This window comes from Mesocricetus auratus, unplaced genomic scaffold (genome assembly GCF_017639785.1).
Source record: "Mesocricetus auratus isolate SY011 unplaced genomic scaffold, BCM_Maur_2.0 Super-Scaffold_100676, whole genome shotgun sequence".
In the NCBI taxonomy this organism is placed as follows: Eukaryota; Metazoa; Chordata; class Mammalia; order Rodentia; family Cricetidae; genus Mesocricetus; species Mesocricetus auratus.
Window position 1 is genome coordinate 184,462,033 of NW_024429266.1, and position 22,670 is coordinate 184,484,702.

Below are 22,670 nucleotides of genomic sequence, written 5' to 3' on the forward strand. Positions count from 1 at the left end.
TATCTTCTTACTCATCCATCTCCACGTGAATAGCTATCTAAGTCATTAGGCTGTGTTTCACAACTTCCCAATAAACTTTAATGTGTTTTTGCTCCAGAGCATTCTGAAATTTAACCCGAAATGTCAGTGACCTGCACAACAGTTCAGCCCAGCCAGACTCAACAGTGCGAATCACTTCCTTCAACAAAGGGCATTTGTTGGGGCTGGAGAGACGACTCAGCAGATAAGAGTATTGGCTGCTCTTCCAGAGGTCTTGGATTCTTAGCATTTACTTGGTGACCCACAACTTTCTGTAACTCCAGTTCCCAAGGATCTAATGCCTTCTCCAGACCTGGAACCAGGCATGTATGTAGTGCTTAGACACACATCAGGCAAAATACCCATACACATAACATATTTTAAAAAAAGAAATAAAGGGCATTTGGTACCCTTGTAACACTTCTTTCCTGCCTCTTTGCCCTTCCCTATTTGGGGGTCCCTGCACAGGAATATCCGTAGAGGGACATCAGCCCCCTCTGCACCCCTTGATTCCACATGGCTGAGCATTGAAGCAAACACACCCTTAGTCCTTAAGAGTGCTCTGGCCTATGTCAGAGTTCTATTCTTCAAGACTGGACCAACGTCCATCCAGAGCCAAACCAAAACCTAGGAGCTTGAGTCAGTATTTTCATCCTAAGGTGTTGTGGAACACGTGTCCATCAAGTAGACCACCAGCCCACTGTAACTTGAGAAAGTTATGAGAGTGTAACTTGAGAAGAAGTGAGAATAGGGATGTTGAGAAAGAGCTTCTCGATGCAGGAGCTTTCAGACATACAAGACTTCAGAGAGTGCAGATCTTGGCCTAGGAGCCAGGGTCACAGGCTCTTCCTGCATTTCAGGGTGCTCTGGATGATGCAGAGCCCGTGGTGTCGCTGGATAAAGCTGGAACTTGTGAAGCAAAGCATGACCTAAGTGGAAACCCTCAGCATTGGCTTTGCATACCCAATGCCGTCAGAGCTTGAGGCCTGGAGATGAGTCTTCCTGGTGAAGTCATGGGAATCTCCAGACACCCATGAACTGCTACTATGTAGGCTTCATTCTTGATCACGTGTTCAGAGATGTCAGAGATGGTAAACATGGATACTAATGGTCCCCCAGCTTCAGTGAAGAGCATTGCACTAACCAAATGAACGATGAAGAGCACATTGACACACTCACCCACACAGAGAAAGGGAACAGCAGGCAGAGTGATGTAACAGATTCCAAATCCAGGGGGTTAACAACAGCACCCTAGAAAGAACATTAGAGGTGGAGGAAGAACATTTTTATGCTTCAGAAAAGCAGTTGACACAACTGTTAGCAGAGTAGTTTCATGGGGTGGAGCATGGCGGGTAAGCAATACTTCCCACAGTGTGTCCATGGAGAGGAGGCTTGCTGAGAGACCTGTGAAAAGGGAAATTAGTAGGTGCTATCCTAAGGTCCACCTCCCATCTGTCAGGTGATGGATAAGCCTTAATAAGTACTCTGTGAATGTGGACCTGTCACCAGAATTCCAGAATGAGAGTGACTGTGCCCACTCTCTCATCATCGCCACTATCAGCTACATCCCAACCTCAGCATTTTAGGTGTCTCCAGTGTGGTGGCCTCCAGCATCTGGGGTGCTGCATCTTCCTTAGAAACACTCTTGGGGTCCCCACATTGAGGAAGAGACCCTGAGAACTGAGCACCGCTGTTCACTAGGCCCTGTTTGACTACCTGCTGGTCTCTCTGTCCTAAACACAGGTCACAGCAGGTCTCCATGAGAGAACTATGCCTCTCATGCCCTAGCACTGCAGTGGTCATGGAAAATGCAATGCTGTCTGGTTAGAAGAGAGACAGGAGGCAAGGGAGATAATGGGCATCCGGTGTCATCACTGATACATGAGCCTAACTCTTCTCTCTGCCAATTCCCTGCAAAATGACTATAGCCAAGTTCAACCTACCTCAGTTTTGTCACCCTGAGATGACAATGCCTCTTCCTTCCTTACTTCCTTACTTCTTGTCTTTTCTTTTTTGACAAATAATATCAACCATCTTTAAAAGTGTTCAGTACATCGAAAGGACATAGTAGGTGTCTTACTTTCTGCCCTCACAGTTTAGGACCCAGGCTTGCATATAAAACAATGTTTTTAACCATGTTGTTGCTATTTGCTGCTTCTGCTTCAAATGCTCATGTCATACAGAGGTCCTGTGTTCTCTCTGTACATGTTAGAGGCATTGGAGAGAGAGGACACACATAGGCCTTAAACCAAGGCAGAGTAATCCAGGTCAGAGTAGGCATACAGCATGGTTAGGGCTGTCACAGAAGCTTCCATGCTGGAGTGGTAGACCCTGTACCTCCAGCAAGAAAAGAGACCAGAGTACCTATGCTGCAGCTCCAACAGGATGAGCTATGTCCAAGTGGGAACAGGACATCAAGAAACTCTTTGGGGCAGGACATGACTAATGTCCCTACTCCCAATGGACCAGAGGCCATCACCACAGTGATCCCTTGCCAGGACTCAGGAAAGTGCTTTTCATTTGGACCATTTGCTTCTCATGGTTGCATGGATTAAAAATGATACAAAGTTGATCACAATATCCTGGAAAGAAGCAAGCAATGGACAGGCAATGGCACTCTCAGAGCCCTGCCTCTGGCTACTAAGTTTATAATGGGCACTCCACTGAAGCATCAGCTGTCCTGGGAAGCTCCACATGACTGCATCCCCCAGGAGACCCAGGCTCTGGTAGTCTTCAAACCCTTCACAAGGTCATCGGGGAGGGGCTGGAGTTTGAACCAGGCCTTCCTCTCAAGGCTACCAGTTTACAACTGCTCATGATCTGGAGGCAGGCCACAGGATCAGTAGGGAAGGCCCTGGGCCAAGAGAATCTGTAATGAGTACATTTATCTTCTGTTTATGGGTTATTCATGAGCCATTTCAGTTTGCTCCTGGGTGGATATATAATTTTTCTGTTACAGTTTGAACCCCAGCCCCCCCACACACACATACACATAAAATCTGTTAGGAATAGCTAGAAAAATTTTTCCTCTCTGTCTAAAAGGATGAAAACCACTTACCAAAAGCAAAAACAAAACCAAAGCCAAACAGAAAAAAAATCCAACCCTTACACAATCCCAAAACAACAAATGTGCTGAAAAGTAAAATTGTCAGGTTCGTTATTATTGGCGAAAGCCACAGTTCTAATTGGCGGGCCCCAGAGCTGGGAAGAGCAAGTGAGCACCTGATTGTGAGCTTGCTGCCCAGAGGAGAATGCCGAGCCACAGGCTACAAGGTACCATTTTCAAAGGAGGCCATAGTGGTTCTTTTAATTCATTAATCCAATGTGAGATATACCAGGAGGATAGAACTCTGTTTATACACAACTCTGACATCGTCTGATTTTAAGAAGTTTACTAAAACCACAGTCATGGCCTTGACAATACTGAATGCAAAATACTGGTGTACACGGGTTTTACAGAAGAGTTCCCAAGAGCCCGTCACAAAACAAGGTTAACAGATGGGAGAGACCTGAAGGAAGGCAAGCACACGAATTTTATTGAGAAAAAAGCTTATATACTGTAAGGGTTGCTGAAGTTTAATAAATAAAGGTCAACTTATAATATATAAAAACAATATAAACATTTATATGCTACATGCATATCATATAATTTAAAGTAATAATTTATATGTGGGGACAGAAGCCAATTCATGTTCTTCCGATTTTTCTCGACAAGGCACACACACAGGAAGTGTCTATTCGTATCCAGCGCCAGCCTACGAGTTTGTTGTTTTCTGAGGTCAGTGCTCGGACATAGGTTTGGGATGTTTTGCACTGAGAGTTCCAGTGTTTATCATCAATTCCCCTGCAACCATTTTTAACTGGCCTGGCTTCTTTACATCTTGTCTCATAAAAATATTGTTTGACAGGGGAGTTACCGGTTTTGATCTCCCCTAGCACTGTGACCTGGTGTCCCCGAATGTCAATGGCTGAGGACTTGTCGGTCACCCACAGACTCTCACTGTCACACACTGAGTACTCCCCTCGATGACTTTTATGCTCTGCATACCGTTTCCGCCGCGAAGATGTTCTGTTGGCTACCACCGGGTTGCCCACATAATCCTCCATAAGATATAACGGAGGCGGCTCCAAAGGGGTGCTGTCACTCAGCAGGACCCGGGGCGAATTGTAGCGTCTCTGTTGCCGCAGTAGTTCTGTGTCCCTTGCAGTCATGGGCTGGAATTCCGACCTGGTGGACTCCCCCTGCTCGGGTTCTCTGGGGGCTTCTGCTTTGGGCAGGGGGCTCTGGTAATTTTCCTTAACATCCACCATTTGCTTGGAGAGCTTGTTTTTCAAGATATCTGCCTGGATCAGCTTTATAATGAGGGAATTGAGCGAGTCTTCTGGCAAACTCCTTTGATCCATGTTGTTACCTTGGATGCCACGGAGATAAGCAAGAAATATCACATAAAACAAGATGGACATCACCTTGTTCACCTGTAAGATCTGAAAAAAGGAAACACAGGTGTTAACAGCTGGCTGGGAGAGTCCTGATCATTCTGGTATCAGCTGCCTGAGGCTGGCGATCTGAGAGTAATGAGGGGGCACCACCATTTAAGGAAGAAGTTGGACCCCTCCCTGTTACTTAGAAGGGGCAGTTTCCTCCCCCAGTCCCTGAGAAATAGAGGAATGCACCACAGGTCTTCTGACAGATTGCTTCCTAGTTGTTTTACATTAGATGTCTGCATTGCTCCCCAGCCTCCTGCACACCGATGACATCCTGGTAAGTCCCTCGAGCTTGGGAAGATACATGGCCCTCTCTATTGAGCCAACCATGGGACCGAACCAATGCACTGTTTGATCAGATCAGAGTCTTGTAACTTTCTCAAGACATGTAATGCTATCATCCAATTCTAGCCATAGTGGGGCCTTCCAGAGGGACACACTGAGCCTGGGAATTGGGTCTGTTGCTTTTATAATGCAGCATCAGAGAGAGGCTCACTCCTGGCCCCTCCTACCCTTGGAAACAAACACAAGACCACTGGCCACCTGCCTAGAGGGCCTAAGAGTCAAGGGTGCTCTGTTAGACTCTCAGAAAGACCTGTGTCACCAGGACACCCCTCAAATCTACCAATCCTAGAAGCCACAGCTCTATGAAGCACCCCTTGCAGAAGACAGAGACCCAGCAAAACCCAGCTCAAAGGAATGGCTCTATCTGCTCTGAGTAGCTAAGGTGGATATTGGCTCCTTTTATTCCTCCTAGGGAATTTTAGTTTCCATTATTCTATTTCGTTTTGTAGTCCTCCATCTGACTCCAAGATTTCCCTTTTTAAATGGTTCCTTAACCCACCGCACTCTTCTGTTGCCATAACAGAACCTCAGCACAGGGCTCCAGGCAAGTCCTTGTGGAATTGCAGAGTGATCCAGAGATCTTCCACACGCACCTCTCCCGCCCTAGGGCCAAGCCCATGTTTCCAGAAGGTTAGCCCAGGAGGGTGACTCTCAGGTGGAAAGACAGCTGAGCTGGTGACCCTGACCTTGCGTTTCCCTCATCCTACCCCCAGAGCATTCACTTTTAATCACCACTGCTGCTGCCACCCCAGTGGCCCCACGGGCATTTTCTCTTTAGAGTTCTGTCTTCACATGGAAAATAAAATCCTTTCCCTTGGTTCAGTGTTGGTATTTTCAGAAAGATCTTAGAGAATCCAGGGGGAAAACAAAGGGAACAAACAAAGGTGACACGAGCTGTAAAACAGAAGTCCCAACTCGGAATTGTCTCCATTGAGCAGCCTGTCCCCAGAATTCACTATACAGCCCTTCCGCCATCTCCTCTCATCCCCAAAGGCTGACAAAGGTCCAGGCATTAACTGGACATCTACCCACGGACTCCTGGCCTGCTTCTGTGAAAAGGGGACCGTCTTCCTTCCCCGGAAACCACTCTTAGGATAACTGACTCCTTCAAGGTCAAAGCTAAGGGAAGGATTCTAACATGGTTGCCTGCCCTAGAGACTACTCCAGGAATTGTGTTATCCCAGGAAAATGGTTCCCACAGGGTTATTAATCTCCCTCCCACTCTGCAGAGAAGGGACATTTCCGTCAATCTTGTAAATCTAACAAAAAGAAACTTCAAGAACATAAAATAAACAGCAGGCATACGGTTTGAGCCTCCACCTTCACCCCAGTATAACTGCAGTAAAATCATCTGAAAGCATACATCTATAAAAAAACAAAACAACCTTATCATCAGGGAGGGGCTATTAATGTAGTCTCTCTACTATTGCTTAGTTTGCCAGTTGGTGTTATCCTTGGAGATCTCTGGAAATCTCACTAGTGTCAGCTCTTTCCTCAAACTTATAATGACTCCATCTATTGTGGTATCTCTCATCCTGCTCTCCTCTATTATTACCTTGACTCAACCTTCCTGCTCCCCCATACCTTCTTCTCCCCTCCTCTTATCCCCTTCTCTTTTTCTGGCTCCCTCTCCCCCCCCACTGTGTTCCCAATCTGCTCAGGAGATCTTGCCTCATTCCACTTCTCTGGGGTATCATGCATCTCTCTTGGGAACCTTCTTGTTTTCCAGACTCACTGGCACTGGGATTGTAGGCTGGCACTCCCCTGATCCATGTCTAAATCCATATATGAGTGAGTATGTACCATGTTTGTCTTTTTGTGACTGGGTTACCTCACTCAGGATGGTTTCTTCTAGTGCCATCCATTTGCCTGCAAATTTCAAGAGTCCATTGTTTTAACTGCTGAGTAGTACTACCTTATATGCCATCCAAGAACCTTCATCCAGTGACTGATGGAAGCAGAGACAGATACCCACAGCTAAACACTGAACTGAACTCTGGGAACCCAGTGACAGAGATGGAGGAGTGATGAGCAAAGGGGTAAAGACCATGCTGGTGAAACCCACAAAATCAGCTGACTAGACAAGGGGGAGCTCTTGAACCCCAGACTGATGGCTGAGAGGCCAACAGGGGACTGATACAGACTCCATGAATGTAGTGTCAGTGAGGAGACCTCAGAAATTGTGGGGCCTTGGGTAGTAGATCAGTGTTTACCATGGCATACAAATGAACTTTGGGAGCTCATTCCACATGGAGGGATGCTCTTTCAGCCTGGACACATGGGGAAGGACCTAGTTCCTGCCCTGGATGAAATGACAGACTCTGGAGATCTTCCCAAGGAGGGCCTCACCCCCCCCAGAATGATGTGGGGATTGGGTGCGGGGCTGGAGGGGGCTGGTGAAGGGACAAGGGAGGAGGGGTGGGAGAGGGAGCTGGGAATGACATGTGAAGCATGCATGTTTCTAATTTAAATAAAAACCTATATTGAGGAAAAAACAAAACAAAGGAAAACCCAAAACACAATTTATCAAATTGTCCCAAAGCCTGAACACATGTCAACAAATCAGGGATGGTGTTTGTATGTGCGGGGTCCCAGATAAAGTAAAAGGCCAAACAGAGGTTGGCAAGGAATTTTGAGGATGATTTGGCAAGGTGGATATTGGGTAGTGTGATGGATTTGGGATAAGAAGGAAGCCTTTGGGATGGTAGCTTGAATTTTGAAGTAAAAGTTGCTGCTAGAAAAGACCTGTTGGGGGCAGGGAGAGAGTGTGCTTGAGTGAAAAAAAATCAATCATGACCTGAAGCTTAAAAAAACAGGAGGATGCAGGAGGAGAGAGCAATGCCCCAGGGCACGCCTCCAGGGATGTAATGATCTCTCACACGCTTTCAGTACCTGCTGAGCCAGGACACATGGACTTCTGAGAGAACTTCCAGGCATCACCTGTAGCTAGTTTACACAGAGGGCCTAACAGGGAGAGGAGGTGGGGCGTCTTTGCCCTCTAGCTCAGAAGTCCCATCACAGTTGTCCTGAGCTCTCATGCCCCACACTCCAACCTGATTCACTTTTTCTCTGCTGCTTGAGCAAGCTTTGTGACTCATGGGTAAGTCTTCTGTCCTTGTCAGGTTTTCATGGTCATTCTGTGGAAATTGTCCTCATTCGTCACTGCTGGCTTCATACGCTGGCCTTTCTCTGATGCTCTCCCATTACCTTCAACAACAGGGACCACGCTTCCTTCACTCTGTCAGCCTGTCCTCCAAAAGGCTGCTTTAGTAGATCTTGTATCCTTCATAGACCTATGGAAATCAACACGGATTTCACCCATTCCCTCAAACTGTTGCTTCCCATTTATCTACTTTGGAGTGAGTCATGAGAGTTTATGCCATGTGCAGGTTGGTAAGTGTTTTTAAACTGTCTACAAGGCTTTCTCAAAACCCAGCAGGCATCCTCTGGACCCCATTTTGAAAATCTATTTTTATCCTTTCCCTGTCCCTTACTCTCTCCCCCACTTCCTTCCTTCTTTCCTTTCGTTGTTTTTGGAGAAAGCAATCCCAAGAACATTGGAACGAGAGCTTTCCAAAACAGCACATTCCAGGGTGCAAAGGACCCTAGATACTTCATTATTGTAGATAGGAAACTGAGGTATAATGGACTGCTAGTTAACTGCAGGGATTAGAGGACACTTGGTTCCCAAACTCAACTAGGTTTTTCATAATCAGGTACCTGAAGGGACACAAGGACACACTGAGTGTTCTAGAAACAGCAGTTGAACATGGACTTGAGTTGTTCTTGGTAACAGGCTGGCTGCATGCCTGCCCCTGCTGTATGTACACACTGAAGACCAAACATCTGGAAAACTCCTCTTTCTACATCTGGCTGCCAGCAGTCTATACCAGCATGGTCGCTCCCAATTGTCATTGCTCACACATGCTTGGGGCTCAGGCCAGCCATGCTGGTTGTGGGAGAGAAGGAGCAAGCATGGATTGGATCCACAGGGATGGGAGATTAAGGAAGCAAGTGTGGGAAGCAGGAAGTGAAGTTTGTGAATATGCTGGTCCTGAGGAGAGGCGACGTGTGATCTCTGGTCCTCTTTCAGTCAGTAGACCCTTCTCTTTCTACCATGTCTCTTGGGGTAGGATTTTCCGTATGGGACTATTTGTCTAGGGTGGGGAGTGGAAACAGGGAGGTGGTATCAGCTAGGCCAGGCACAACAGGGAATTCACTTGCACTTATGGCATGCTCACAGTTAACTGAAGAAGGGTCAACCTCAGCAATGGTCCTACTGCTGCTATTAGCGGCAGGTCCCCTCCTCCGCGATGGGGACCCTGTCTATATAATCCACACATCCTACAAGACCAGCCTATGGCTCAGTGTTACTGCAGAACCTCAGTGTCTGCTGATGGAATGGGCACCGACACCAATCAAGACCTATCCAAGGCATTGCTTACTGGCTTGAAATCCTGCATGGGCTTCTGCCAAGCCTGGATTGGAAGCCAATCAACTCTGCCTTTTTTTTCCCAAAGAAAATATAGGCCTTGGCTCTGAAGCAGGCCATAGTCCCCAGGCTCTTCTTGGCTATAATTAGAAAAAGACCTGTTAAAGACCTCAGTAAAACCCCTTCCTACCCTCTCCCCAGTGCCCATTTCCCTGCTTCGACTTTTCCAACATCCTGACCAGCATGCACATGCTATTTTCCTCACTTAGCAATGCTTTCCCACATATGGTGTTTTCCCAGTCCCTGGAGCAACATTCCTAACAAGGTTTCACCATCCTTCAAAATACTCAAAAGAGAGCAATTTCTGGTTCCTCCTTTTTGGCTCAGTTTACAGCACATGCAGAGGATTTCTGGGTATTCAGCAAGTAGCTGAAATGGGAAAGGGAGGTGGGCTAAGAGGTGATAGCATTGGAGACCACAACAGCCTGTGTCTGTGCTGGCACTTGCAAGAGAGGTTTTACCTCTCTAGGATCGACTGTCTGTCTTCCTTACCCAGAAGCTGACTCCTAACTCTACACCTGCAAATCGCTCTTATTGAATGTGCACAGCTGTTTTATTAAAGGTAGCATGCAGTCAGCCATTGCACAAAGTGACAGGTTTCAGGATGACGTTCTCATCCACCAATGCCACGTATTCTGAGCATAGTCACGTCTTGTTACACTTATTTGTCCACTGCCAAGTAGTCAACCCTTCTGCTTGCACATCTCTTTGCTATGAGAAAAACCATGTGTTATGTATCTTTCCAAATCCGACTTCCTTTGCTTAACATGGTGATTTCGAGTGTATGGAGTACATTTTTTAGCCCGGTTATGGTGAGTTCCTCAACAGCAGGAAAGCCAGGAACCACATACTGATATCTATGATATTGTTAATCCTGAGAACCACCCCATTGAGGTAAGTTTCATATATAACGTTCTGGTGAAACCAAGGAGTGAGGTTAAATAAATAATAAGCAGGACAGCTAGGGTTTGAGTACACTAAGGCTCGTGTTCTTCGAGATTACATCTGTGACGTCTCTGCCTTCCCTACTCTTATGCATGCTAAGAGTCAAGTGCAGAGCCACGGTAGCTGCTCTCCAGCAGGTTAAGTACCTCCCAAAGATGCCTCAGTCATAAAACAAGTTTCTAGGGACTTGAGGCCACCACTTCTGCTTCCTCCTCTCTGTATTTTTTATGAAACCATTACTCATGAAAATAAATGTCAGTTGGCCCCTGTCCCCTCCTGGACCTGGGTTCAGCAAGGCAATCCCTCTGAAGGTCTCCAATTCTTGCAGAGGTCAAATGTTGTAAGGGACAGAGCACTGGGCATACCATCTCATGTCCTGGGTTTGCATCCATCTCTGGAAACCCCAAGTGGCTTCAGAAAAGGTAGAGAGGTGATGTTGACAGTCCTTGAAGGGGAGAAGATCAGCCTGACATCAGTTTTTAATTTGACAACATTGTAATATGAAAATCCAAGAGATTTCGTTATTTCTTACACATCCATGGTCCTCTGGAAGCAAATGCATTGCTGTGGCTGGGGTTACAGGAAAAGCTGTCCAGCTGTACCCAGATGGGTTTAAGTCTCCAGAGGATTTCTGCCTCTGTGACATGGCCTCTGACTAAGGCTAAGGGCCTCTAAGACTATGTCCTGCCAGATAACTTTCATCTCTTGTTCAGGCAGTGGAAAGAGGACAGGTGGGAAAGTGATGACTTTAAGGCTAACTGACAAAAAGAAAAGGAATGTGGTGGAAATATTAAATTAGGACCATATAAAAGGCTCAGCTTGTTCCCTGGTTCTTAACTGCAGATTAATTCACCCTGGTTTGTTCTGGTCCTGAGGCTTCAGAATGAGTCAACAGTCACACAAAGATGCTCTGACCTATGACTAGGCTAGGAGGTTGGCCAGAGTGGTTCTCTGATGGCGTCTCCGGAAGAAGTTATCTGTTAATGTTCCTAGGGCTCTGGAAGTGGGGTAGGGATGGAGAGTCAGATTTCAAATGCACAGATGGTACCCAAAGGGAAGGCTCTCAAGATTCTGATGAGAACAGACCAAATTAGGCTCCAGCATCCATGGGGATGGGCAACCTGGATATAGGATGGTTAAATTCAAACTGAACTCCACACAGGCCAGCTCTCTGGAGGGAAGAGGAATCCAGAACAAACACGGGAGGGAAATGCTTGTAGAGGATGAAGGAAGGAACTTGGAATTGGTATAAGAAATGAGAAATGAACTCACATCCATGGGACTGTATGAGTTTCCACAGAACCTTCTGCCTTCTCTTCCAGGTCTACACTCGTGCTGTCCTTATTCCCTCTCAGCATAGCTCTGGAGAGGAGCTGGGCACACCCTTCTTACAATATACACTGAGGAAAAGCAACTCTTTCAGCATAACAGTTGAAAGGTGCTCACTCCATCACTCAGATCATTTACAGCTCTGTTAACAGTGAGGTTGTATAATTATTAATGATTTAAAGAAATATAAGATTACCCGATAGGGAGAAATAGGAAATTATTTTGTGTGGCCATCTTACATGCTTATGTGTCTTCCGAAATTTTCAGTATCCTAATGCTGGTATAATGAAATGACATCTATCACTGTCAACGTAGGCATGCTTTGATACCTGATGTGGTTTACTTGTCACAGCACTATACAGGGATGCAAACATAAAAATAGAACCAAGAGGGCAAGGAACAGAACTGTGGCCAGAGAACAGGCCAGGGACTAGCCAAAGGGGATGTGGAGGAATGCCTTAGACATTTCCAGAAAACCAAAAGACATCAGCAATCAAGACAAGAACTAGCTGTACACTCTCTGTATTTGGTGGGGACTCTTCTAGAAGTCCCTGAAAGTTAGGCAGGTCAGCCTGGGCCAGGAAGTGGATTCTTAGCCTGTTCTTTAAGATCAGCTTCTACATGACTGCTTGTTGTTAAATCTTACAATAGTCAGGCATGGGGGCACATGCCTACAATCTCAGGACCCTGAAGACCAAGGCAGGAGGAGAAGTTTGAGATCAGTCTTAGGTATAGGTATTAACCCTGATGCAAACGAACAAGCCGACAAAAAGGCAGTAACAAGAAGACCCAACACTTGAGATTAAGGATTTGGAAACTGGTAGACAGGGTGGATGATTACCCCAGGGTACACAGTGTGAGATAGGGAAAGAGTCTGTAGGTTTATGAGATGCTAATTTCCCAGTGGCAACAGATCACAGCCAAGTAGAGTTAGAAGGCACATGCTAGGCTGAGCCAAAACAAACCAGAGACCTCCAGAGAGCTGACCCATCTCTGAATGTACCAAAGCAGTCTGTCCCAAGAGCAGGCCGAGAGAAACAGAACCCTTATGTGGACTAGGAAATTACACCTTCGTCCCTTCTCCCTAGAAACATAACTATGCTGAGGAGGAGGTGGGAAGCCAGGAGTTCCGGTGTGCAGATGCTTGGTGACTCCACAGTGTTGAGAGCACACCTTCCTGAGGCCCTCAGGCAGTGTGAGGCGGAGGGCATGTCGCATGTGCACCTCAGTACAGAGCAGGGAGGCAGTGTGCTTACTCTAGGCCAGGAGTTCTCTGGCTTAGCCCCATCTTGGCAGAAGATCTAAAGGGCACCTGGTAGGCCCATAGAAGCCCCAGGAAACTCTCCTTTACATTATTCTTTGTGGGGCTCATTTCATGGTCAGAGGGTAGACTAGGAACGAATTGCAGAGAAAAAGAGTTCATCCAGCTACTGGTCACACTGGGCCTGTCTAGCAAACCTTGCTCTGGTTTAGACAGTCACTTGGCTGCATTCACAGGACTGTGTGCACACATACATATGGTATCTCCCTCTTGATAAGGATGGACGGCTTATAAACAGGCTACTTTCTCTTCTCTCCCTCCATCCACCCTTCCCTCCCTTCCTCCCTCCCTCTCTCCCTCCCTCTCTCTGTGACAGTGTCCTCAAACTTGCCGTATCACTCAGGGTGATCTTGAACTTCCATTCTCCCTGCCTCTACCTCCCAAGTGTAGGGATTACAGCTGTGTGGCACCATATTTGGTTTATGTCATGTTGGGGGTCATTCTGAGTGTTTTGGATACGCTAGGTAAGCACTCTACCTATGGCACTACATCTCCAGCACTAGCAAGGCTTTTTCAAATCATTTGATGCTCTGATACACGTTAATTTGGAAGATGGTTTTCTGTGTCTGCGTTAACTCCATTTTCCAAGGACAGATACACACGAGGAAAGGTGCTATACAAAACAACTGAGAGAAAGCGAGCACGAGAGACTAACTTTAGCTTTGGAAAATAACTTCCCCACATCAACATTTTTTCTTTAAATTTATGCCTAGTGTTTTCATTAGGCTTGTGTTAATCCTCTGGTTGTGGGCCAGTGCTAGGCAGCTAAAAGGAATGCCATCACAAGGCAATGGCTGCTAAGAAACTGTCTTGTAATAATTGCAATGAATTAGAATTACAATGTATAATAATGGATGAATAATAATGAAGACAGTGCTAAGGTATCCATCTTGTCTACCCAGCAAACAATGGGTCTCAGATCCAAAGAATTAAGATGCTGGCTGAGGGAATTCCCTAGGTAGGCCTTCTATTCAATGCCCACTACTGTCGTCTTTTCTAAACAAAGACCACAGCTGGCTTGGCAACCCTGCTTTCTGCATCAACCATGGTGGCAGAAGGAAGTCTAGGATCAAGAAACCATCCTGGTTTGGCTCTGAGAGGACTTGGCTGTAGAAAATGTGGTCAGATGGCAGCTTCCTCCTCTATGCTTGGTGACCTGGCAGGTACCAAACATAGCCCCTCACAGATCTTCCTTACCACAAGGCCAGCCTTCCTCTATGAGGCTGAGAAATGCCACATTGAGATGCTGGCCAGTGGCTATCTTGGGTGTGGTGCTCTGTGCTAAGGAACTTTGCTGCCAGTCACAGCCATCTTTCACTCTGTCTAGTAGCTGTCCTTTCATTTAGTGACAGTCTTTCTATGTAGGCACCGTGGCCACTATCATTCATTGGAATACTTTTACAATCCAGGAGGCAGAAGCAGAGGAGGTATCTATTTGGTGATTTTATGGGGCTGTTCTCACCCATCTGTCCGACAATGCCAGGATATGTATGCAGGAAGCTAACCACTTTCATGCAAGCTGGGGAACGAGGCAGGCACTCACTACACATTATGACTCTAGTCCCAGACCGTCTAGGGACTTTCTGGGCAGCAGGGCAAGACTCAAAAAACCAACCCAGAACATCTCCTCTGAAAGCAATTTTGGCACAAACACACTGAACTCAAAGCTGTGTTTAATCACAGACACAAGTCACAATAATCACTTGTAATAACTGCTAACCTTTGGTGAGCCTTCCCATATGCTAGACTGTGTGAGACACTTTGCATGGATTATCTCAATTAATCCTTCTAGATACGATTGTTATGCCCACTTTGCAGCCAAGGAAACTGAGGCTCAGAAGGATTAAATAATTATGCCCAAGCTCACATATCAATTGAGATGCAGAGCCTGGATTTAAACAGTCATCTCTCTGACCTCACAGCCCTAACATTCAGCTAATAATGTATAATTCCTCCCACTTAACTCTGAATCCGAGGCACCTGTTACTTCTTCGCAGCAAACTGGCAGCAATACTGTGATGGTTTCAATGGTTCTTTCCACGTTTAGAGAAAATAGACATTCTAGAGCCAGGTCCCCTGAAGGGTCAGGAGGACATTCCACAGGCCAAAGCTGGCATCCCTGATTCACAGTGGCTGGGAAGGAATAGTCACTCAACTTGTAGTTTGTAGTCTCGTGTGTGCACGTTGATTTCTCAAAGTGAAAGTATTCCTTTCCTTATTTTATGGTAAAGAAGATCAAGTGCCTTGGAATTCCTTAAACAAAACAAAAACTAAAAACAAAACAAAAGGCCAAGACTAGAGCTCTAACTTAGGGGTAGATGTTTGTCTACCACATGCAAAATCATAAGCTCCATCCTCAGCACCCAAATAGGGTAGATTTTCTGAGATGACATGGTCTCGATGCTTGGTTTTCAAAGGCTGACGCATAATTTAAGAAATGAGAACTGAAATAATGTGAACCCCAGCAATGTCTCTTGCTTTGATTGGTTAATGAAACCCACTATGCCACTAGCTAGTTTTGAGGCCGAGGGAGAATCTTAATGATCTGGGGGTACAGAGGGGTTCTCAGTTTGTGGCAGTTTCTCACACAGAGATGCTACTTGTATTTTAGGCGGGTCAGTTGTATTTTACACACATGAAACTTGAGTCCCCACCTTTTAAATACCTGTCACATCCCCCAACAGTGGTGACAACGCCCAGGAACACGCACTTTTCTAAGTGTCATCTGGGGAGGCCTACCCATCCTTGGATAAGAATGCAGGTGGACAATGATGTAGAGCTGTGACTAAAGCTAAAGGCCTGGAGCTCCAAGTGTGCACATGTATGCACAACGGAAAAATTTTGCAAAGCCATTTCAATGTGGTTTATAGACTCCCTTAAGCCCAACTAAGTAAGTGGCTCATAGATTTTAGGTTTTGAAATACTTGCATATATTTGCAAGTATATGCTTATGGTGTAAATACACAAGTATACATGGTCATAAGAGCATGAGTACATATGTATGTGTGTGCTTATGTGTATGGAACCTAGAGAATGACATGGAATGTCTTCCTTGGTCATGCTTCACCTTATATATTGAAGTAGAGCCTTCGCTTTGAGCCCAGGGCTCATTGATTTGGCTAGTCTAGCTTGCTCAGGGGTCCCAACTCCGCCCTTCCAAGTACCACCATGCCCACCAGCATTCATGTTTGCAAAGCAAATATGTTACCTACTGAGCCATCTGGCCAGCCCCAGAGTTCTTGAACTAAAGAATGTCTAAGCTAAGGTTTTCTAACAGGAACATCCTGTGCTTTTAGTGTTCTGTGCTAATCCCCAGTCACTTCCTCACCAGACCAGGTGATCCTGATTGCTAGCCTTATTTTCTGGCCTTAGTTCTCTGTCTCCTTGAAGACATGGAGGCAAGGAACCAGCATTGTAATCTGTTAGGATTCTCGTATAACAGAATGGCTATAGAGAGAACGTGCCTGGTCAACACACAGTAAAATAATCAGTGGAAAGCCCATGGGACCAGCCCTATGCTGATTACACGGGGCCACGGACAGGACATGAGGGACAAAAATTGCTCATGCTGGCCAATGGGGTTTCTTGAGGAAGGAACATGGAGAAATGGGTGAATACAAATAGCCTATACTATTTAACACTACTGTGAGAAGGTGGGCTGGCCTAGCCCTAGAGGCAGCCATTGGGACAGAATCTGTAGCTACATCTATGACACTTATACCCTCCACGCTTTGGGAGTCTGTGTATTTTTTATTCGCTTTCTTCACTCTGGATGGCTTCCTCTCTAAGTTGATGGCCTTTTCATCTCTTTGATCTCTCTGCTGCTCGGCGTACTTCAGGCCATCAGCTTTGCTGATGTTTGAAGATGCCACCGTTTCTGAAGGGCCTCTTTGTGTTCCACTCCTCTGCCGCTGACATGGAGAATAGCATGCAAAGCTTCCTGAGGAAAAACCAAATGGTGCAGGGTTGCCACAGGCTGCTGGTCTCAGGAGACACCCCTGGGAAACCTGAGAGAGGAGGCTTTAGCACAGGCAGGGGGTCCCTTGCTGTAGCAGACAGCATTAAGTGGCAAAGCCTTTCCAAGAAGTTCAGCAGTTAAGAGCACTTGTATTCTTACAATGGACCTAACAGTCACCCAGCACATGATGACCAGACACTCACAAAATAAAATCAGAGAGGAAAAGAGAAACTCTATATAGAAAAATAATTCTGTCCAGATACTTGCATGCGTATGTTGCTAATTTAAAAAAAAACAGCAGCAGATTTTTGACACTTGTTCCTTCTCACGGTGGTAAATACATGTCCTCCTTTGGTATCTGGGTGAAGTTGTGGCTATTTTGGACAACTTGACACAAGCTAGAGTAACCTTGGAAGAAGGAACTGTGTGTGTGTGTGTGTGTGTTTGTGTGTGCATGTGTAAAGCTAGTGAAAAAGAAAAGATTTTTTTATGAACAGGATGTTCAGTTGTTCAGATGTCCCAAAGTGTTTTGCTACTTGACTGGGGACCGGGGGCAGGGTGGGGGATGAGAACTATAGCTCCAAGGGGATATTCAAATTTGTAATTGCTCTACTCTGCCACCACTGACCAAAACTGTCACCCAACCCCTACACTATTTGACATTTTCTTCCTACCTTCAGAGGCACAGCAAAGGGTCATTGAAGACACAGTAGGGTTCCCAGACCAGGGACCATAGGAAAGAATGAAGGCTTGGACACACAGGCAAAAAGAACTTCCTGGCAGTGTCACAGAAGTCCAATGGGAAAGACCATGACTGTCCAGGTCACCTGTGTCTCAAGAGTAGATAAGGGAACACTAATCAAAGGCTGGGAGTAAGAGAGTCTCAGACAATACATGCACACTGAGACATAGACACTTTCTGTGTGAGTGGTGTGTGTGCGTGTGTGTGTGTGTGTGTGTGTGTGTGTGTGTGTGAATGCATGTATGCATGTTTCTACGTGAGTGTTTATCTCTGTGTGTATGGTGTGTGTAACAGTGTTGTATATAGATCTCTGTGTGTGTCAGAGTAAGTTTGTGAGTGTATTGGGCACATATATGCATGTGTGGTATCTCAAAGTCCATGTATATAGTATATAAATCTGTGTGTATGTGTTGTATGTACATAAACATGTTGTGCATTTGTGTGATGTATGCATGAGTATAGGAGTGTGTGTGTGTGTGTGTATGTGCGTGTGTGTGTGTATGTATGTAGACCTGTGTATCTTTATGCGTGTGTTAGTGTTATATGTTTGGAAAGGACATTAAGAGGGCAGAAAGGACTAGGCACTCAAGGTCCTCACCTGAAATCCTTCACAGTCCCAGGCCAGCATCATGCGGGAAGCCTTACACCTTGGGCAAGGCTTTCCCACATCCCAGGGGACACCAGGGAAAGATGGTCACCCCTAGGGCCAGTTCATTTCAAGCTGTCTGGCTGTCCTCAAGACTCTAAGGTTAAGCTACCTTTTCCTTGAGCACAAAGGAGCGAGACTGTTGTGGGGTCCTTCTTACCCCCAGGCGGGCGTACTGTCCACACTGAACAAGGCACTGGCTTCCAGAGGCCTTTTTGGGTCCCAAGAACTGGAAATGCATAAACAGGCAGAGGAGAAACCAGAGAGATAGAAGAAAACTCTGGGTCAAGTTTGCATTTCTCATTATTTCTCCAAGCCTTCTCAAATTCCTTTTGTTTAGAAGGCTCCTTGCGTTTCCAGAGGCTCCCTTCCCCCACCCCACCCCCTGAAAACCCCTAGGAACTCCTTCAGACTGTAACCCTTCCAGATAACGCGTTCCATATGTCGGTCACTCTCTGCATGAGACGCGTGCACTCACTTTCCTGGTCACCTCCTCTGAGGTCTGCCAGGCAATGCCTCTCTCCAGAACATTTCCTCAACCTCCTCTGAGGCCTTAGGCCCAAGGAGTATGGACCAGCATCTCTTTGCTTCCCTCCCCCATCTCTCCCAGCCTGGAATCCTGCAGGTTTGCTTCCCCACTGTCCCAGAGCTAAGGCGAGCTGCCCGCCTCCACTCCTGCCGGCCACCAACAGCTGCAGGGAGACCCTCCTTTAAGCACTGGGGCTAATTGAGCAGTGCTCTGAGCAGCTTGCCACATCATTTGGGACAGCATGCTTTTATAGCAGGCAACACAGAATTCTATTGTCTCCCTTTCCCACCCCGCCCCCTCTCTTCCCCGTGGCTACCCACCATGGTAAACAGAGGCTAAGGAGAGATTTTTTCCCTAAGGCAGCTTCCATGGCCCCCTTTGTGAGTGAATGTGAACAGACATCCTCCCCCTTCTTGCATCAGCCTCCAACCCACATGCCAGCACTGCAGCCCACCCCCACCTTGGAGATACACCTTGATGGCTTGAGATCAATGCGGATCACAATCTTAGGCTTGCATTTATTTGTGGCTTCCGGGCAACCAGAAGGTGGGTTCCAGTAATGCTAGAGGAGCTCTGAAGATGACTTCCTATCAGTCATGGAAGCCCGAGAGCAGCCTGAGGTTCCTCTTCCTTGGAAGCATTGTGGTCCCTAAAGGTATCAGGTTGTCAGGGATGTTCTAGGGACCCAGCAACTGCCACCTTGAAACAAGCAGGGGACTTCTATTTGGCTTGAGAAGTGGGACAGAGAGATGGGACAATCTGCTATGCCAGGGACTAGACTGAGTGCACCCAGGGCTTCCACAGCAAGCGACTCGTGGTCTCCATTGAGAGGCCATTCTTAAGCAGAGACAGCAACTCTTAGAAAAGATGAGACTGGACACCTAGGAGGTGAGGACTGTGTTTTAACACTTCCTTCCCACACCTCTCTAGCTTTGGGAGAAAGATGGGATGGCAGAGAAAACCAGGGCATAGAGCGGGTGAGAGGTGAGTTAAAAGGTGTCACAGCTGAGGGAAAGTACAACCCAAAGATCCCTTTCTATGACCAAAGCCCTGTGTTCAAACCAAAACCCATGCCTGGGCAAGGAGCCTGACCCTTCATCCAGCTGTGAGCACAGGGAGGCCAGGCCACCTGCAGAACACAGACTGCTCTTTCTTTCACACTATCATTTGGTGCACCAGTTTATACCAAGCGGATTCTTTCTGAAGCTGGACTACTGCTGGCTGCAAGACTATGTCTCCTGCCCGGAGAGGCAGAACAGAGCTGTCTGTTCGAGTTCTGCATCCATTCGTCTCTAATTCTAAAGAGAGGGATGTCTCCCTGCAGAATCCCTGCTATTTTCCCTCCCCTTCCCCCAAACGGAGTTCTATTTACTCTGCAGATTTATTGTATTATGAAGATCAAATGATAGTTAAGCCAAGGTGGGTGTTATAAACAATCCTATTCGACAATACCTGTATTGAGAAAATTGCAACAACGTGAAACAAAACACACTCGATGATGGGTTTGGGTCGTGCAGGGGAACTAATGAGACAACTGAGCTCATGTGGCTGGGGGATCTGACTTCACAAGCTCCGAGTATGCCCATGGGCTTGGCAAGAAGCCCTGAGATTCGGTGCTAATGAATGGATTAACAAGGAGGATAAGTTGGAACTCAAAGACATGTAGGAATGTGCCCCAAGACTCTGATGAGCATTACCCATGTGATGGCAAACAGAGCCTGATATACTGAAGTTCAAGGAGGCTGGAACCCTCCTAGCAAGCAGCCATTTCCAGCCATTAGGCTAGCTCTTGCCATTGGACCAATGAGTAAAATGTTGGAGCCCCCAATTTCAGGGAGACCTAGGTTGTCTTACTTTCAAGAACTCTACAGTGGGTTTCTAGGTTGCAGTCTACATGACTGAATTAACTAGGAGAAATGACCGAGAAGTTCCCTGTAGACTTTAGTGAGGGTCTGCGGTTCCATGTTCACACTGTGACTGCAAACCCTTCACCACAGGAGGCAGATGGGCCATGGCCTTGGGAGAGCATTGAGTGACCTTCACCCCACAACGGCATGAGTCACACGGCTGGTGGGAAGAGATTCCTGCTGCCTGTGGTCAGACCAAGGATCTGGAAATTCTTCGTGTTGCTGGCACTGGTTCAGAGAGTGGAACTTTTGATCCTATAACATGATACATTTAAATTCCCCTTGGTGGTGTTAATAATGGAGTTGGCTGATGCCCACACTAACAGAATTTATGACTTGTGGGCTCTTCCAAGAAAAAGAAACAGCAGTCCTAGGGCTGTGCAGGTGAACCTCCACTTTTGCCGTGTGTAGGCTTCTGCAAAGCTTGAGTGCACATCAGGTTTTGCTAATTCAATCACAGTGTGATGGCATCAGAGGTTTTGTAAGAAGAATTTGGCGATCGGTTCTACTGGAAGTGCATAACTACTCTTTTATTTATTTATTTTTAAATGGCACACTGAGCTAGGGAAACGGCTCGGTGGGTAAAGTGTCTGGTGTTTAAGTGTGAGGAGCACAGTTCAGATGGCCAGGATGCACAGCAGGTGTGTGTGCAGTCTGCCTGCTTTCTAAGCATATGAAAGGCAGAGACAAGACCGGGTGAGAGGTAATGGCAGTCTAGTTCCAGGGTTAGCAAGGGATTTACCTCGGTATATCAGGAGAGAGCAATGGAGGATGACTGGATGTCAGCCTCAGACCTCCAAACACAAACAGGTATTCATTCACACATGCACGTGCATGCACACACACACACACACACACACACACACACAAACACACACCATACACATATATGTTACATCCTCAGTTAGATTTAGCTCAAGGCAAAGTAATATGCTATAAATAGATCACAATTTCACTGTGAATAAAAAGGTCCTGAGATTAAAATCTTTGTCAAGGAAATGAAAAATTTTTGTTAGCTCTTCAAATGCTTAGTTACCCTGGTATACTGTTCTCTCTCTCTCTCTCTCTCTCTCTCTCTCTCTCTCTCTCTCTCTCTCTCTCTCTCTCTCTCTTCTTTCTCTCCCTGCCTCCCTCCCTCCCTCCCTTCTTTTTTCCTTCCTTCTTTCCTTCCTTCTTTCCCCCTCTTTCTTTCTCCCTTCCTTCCTTCCTTCCTTCCTTCCTTCCTTCCTTCCATCAACTTGACACAGCTAAAATTGTCTAGAAAGAGGAACCCAACTGAGAAAATGCCTACATTGAGATGTTTGTAGGGCAATTTTGTAGGGCATTTTCTTTATTAGTGATTGATGTGGGAGGACACTGGCTACTGTGGGTGGTGCCACCCCTGGACAGGAGGTCCTGAGTTGTGTAACAAGGCAGGCTGAGCAAGCCTTGTCAAGTAAGGCAGTAAGTGGTGTCCCTCCATGGCTTCTGCTTCAGTTCCTGTCTCCAAGCCCTTGCCTTTAGGCCCCTACCCTGGCTTCTCTCACTGAGAGTTAGAAGACAAAACAAACCCTTTCCTTTGCAAGTCCCTTTTGGTCATGGACGTTTATCATGGTGATAGACACCTAACTAAGGCAACTGGTAATGTGCTACACTTTGTGTGGCTAATTCCAAAGAGGAAAGAAAGCAAGGCCATTCCCTGTTGGACATGTATATCCACTCCTGTCTCCTGAGCATGAGCAATCCTTACTGTCCATCACATAGGCCACCCCAGTCTTCCCCCACATCCTGAAGGCACCCACTCTGTAATGATGATAACATCCATGCTTGTGATGGCCAGCCAGCATCATGGACCACTTGCTGTCTGCTAGGAATTCTATAGTCATAGTCTGATTTAGCCCAGCACCCCTAGAATGCCAGTCCTACAGTACAGTCTCATCTTTCAAACCCTGAAAGCTGATGCTGGGCAGTGTC

General features: G+C 46.5%; 1 protein-coding gene across 1 annotated transcript in view; it reads right to left on the minus strand.

Moving 5' to 3' along the window:
• Window positions 1-3,395: 3,395 nt before the first annotated feature.
• Ntf3 (neurotrophin 3) overlaps window positions 3,396-22,670 on the minus strand; it is a 64,456-nt gene continuing 45,181 nt past the window's right edge. The window contains exon 2 of the mRNA XM_005084057.4: window positions 3,396-4,503. Coding sequence (XP_005084114.1) covers window positions 3,706-4,503 — 798 coding nt within the window. The 3' untranslated portion in view covers window positions 3,396-3,705. The remainder of the gene's footprint in view (window positions 4,504-22,670) is intronic.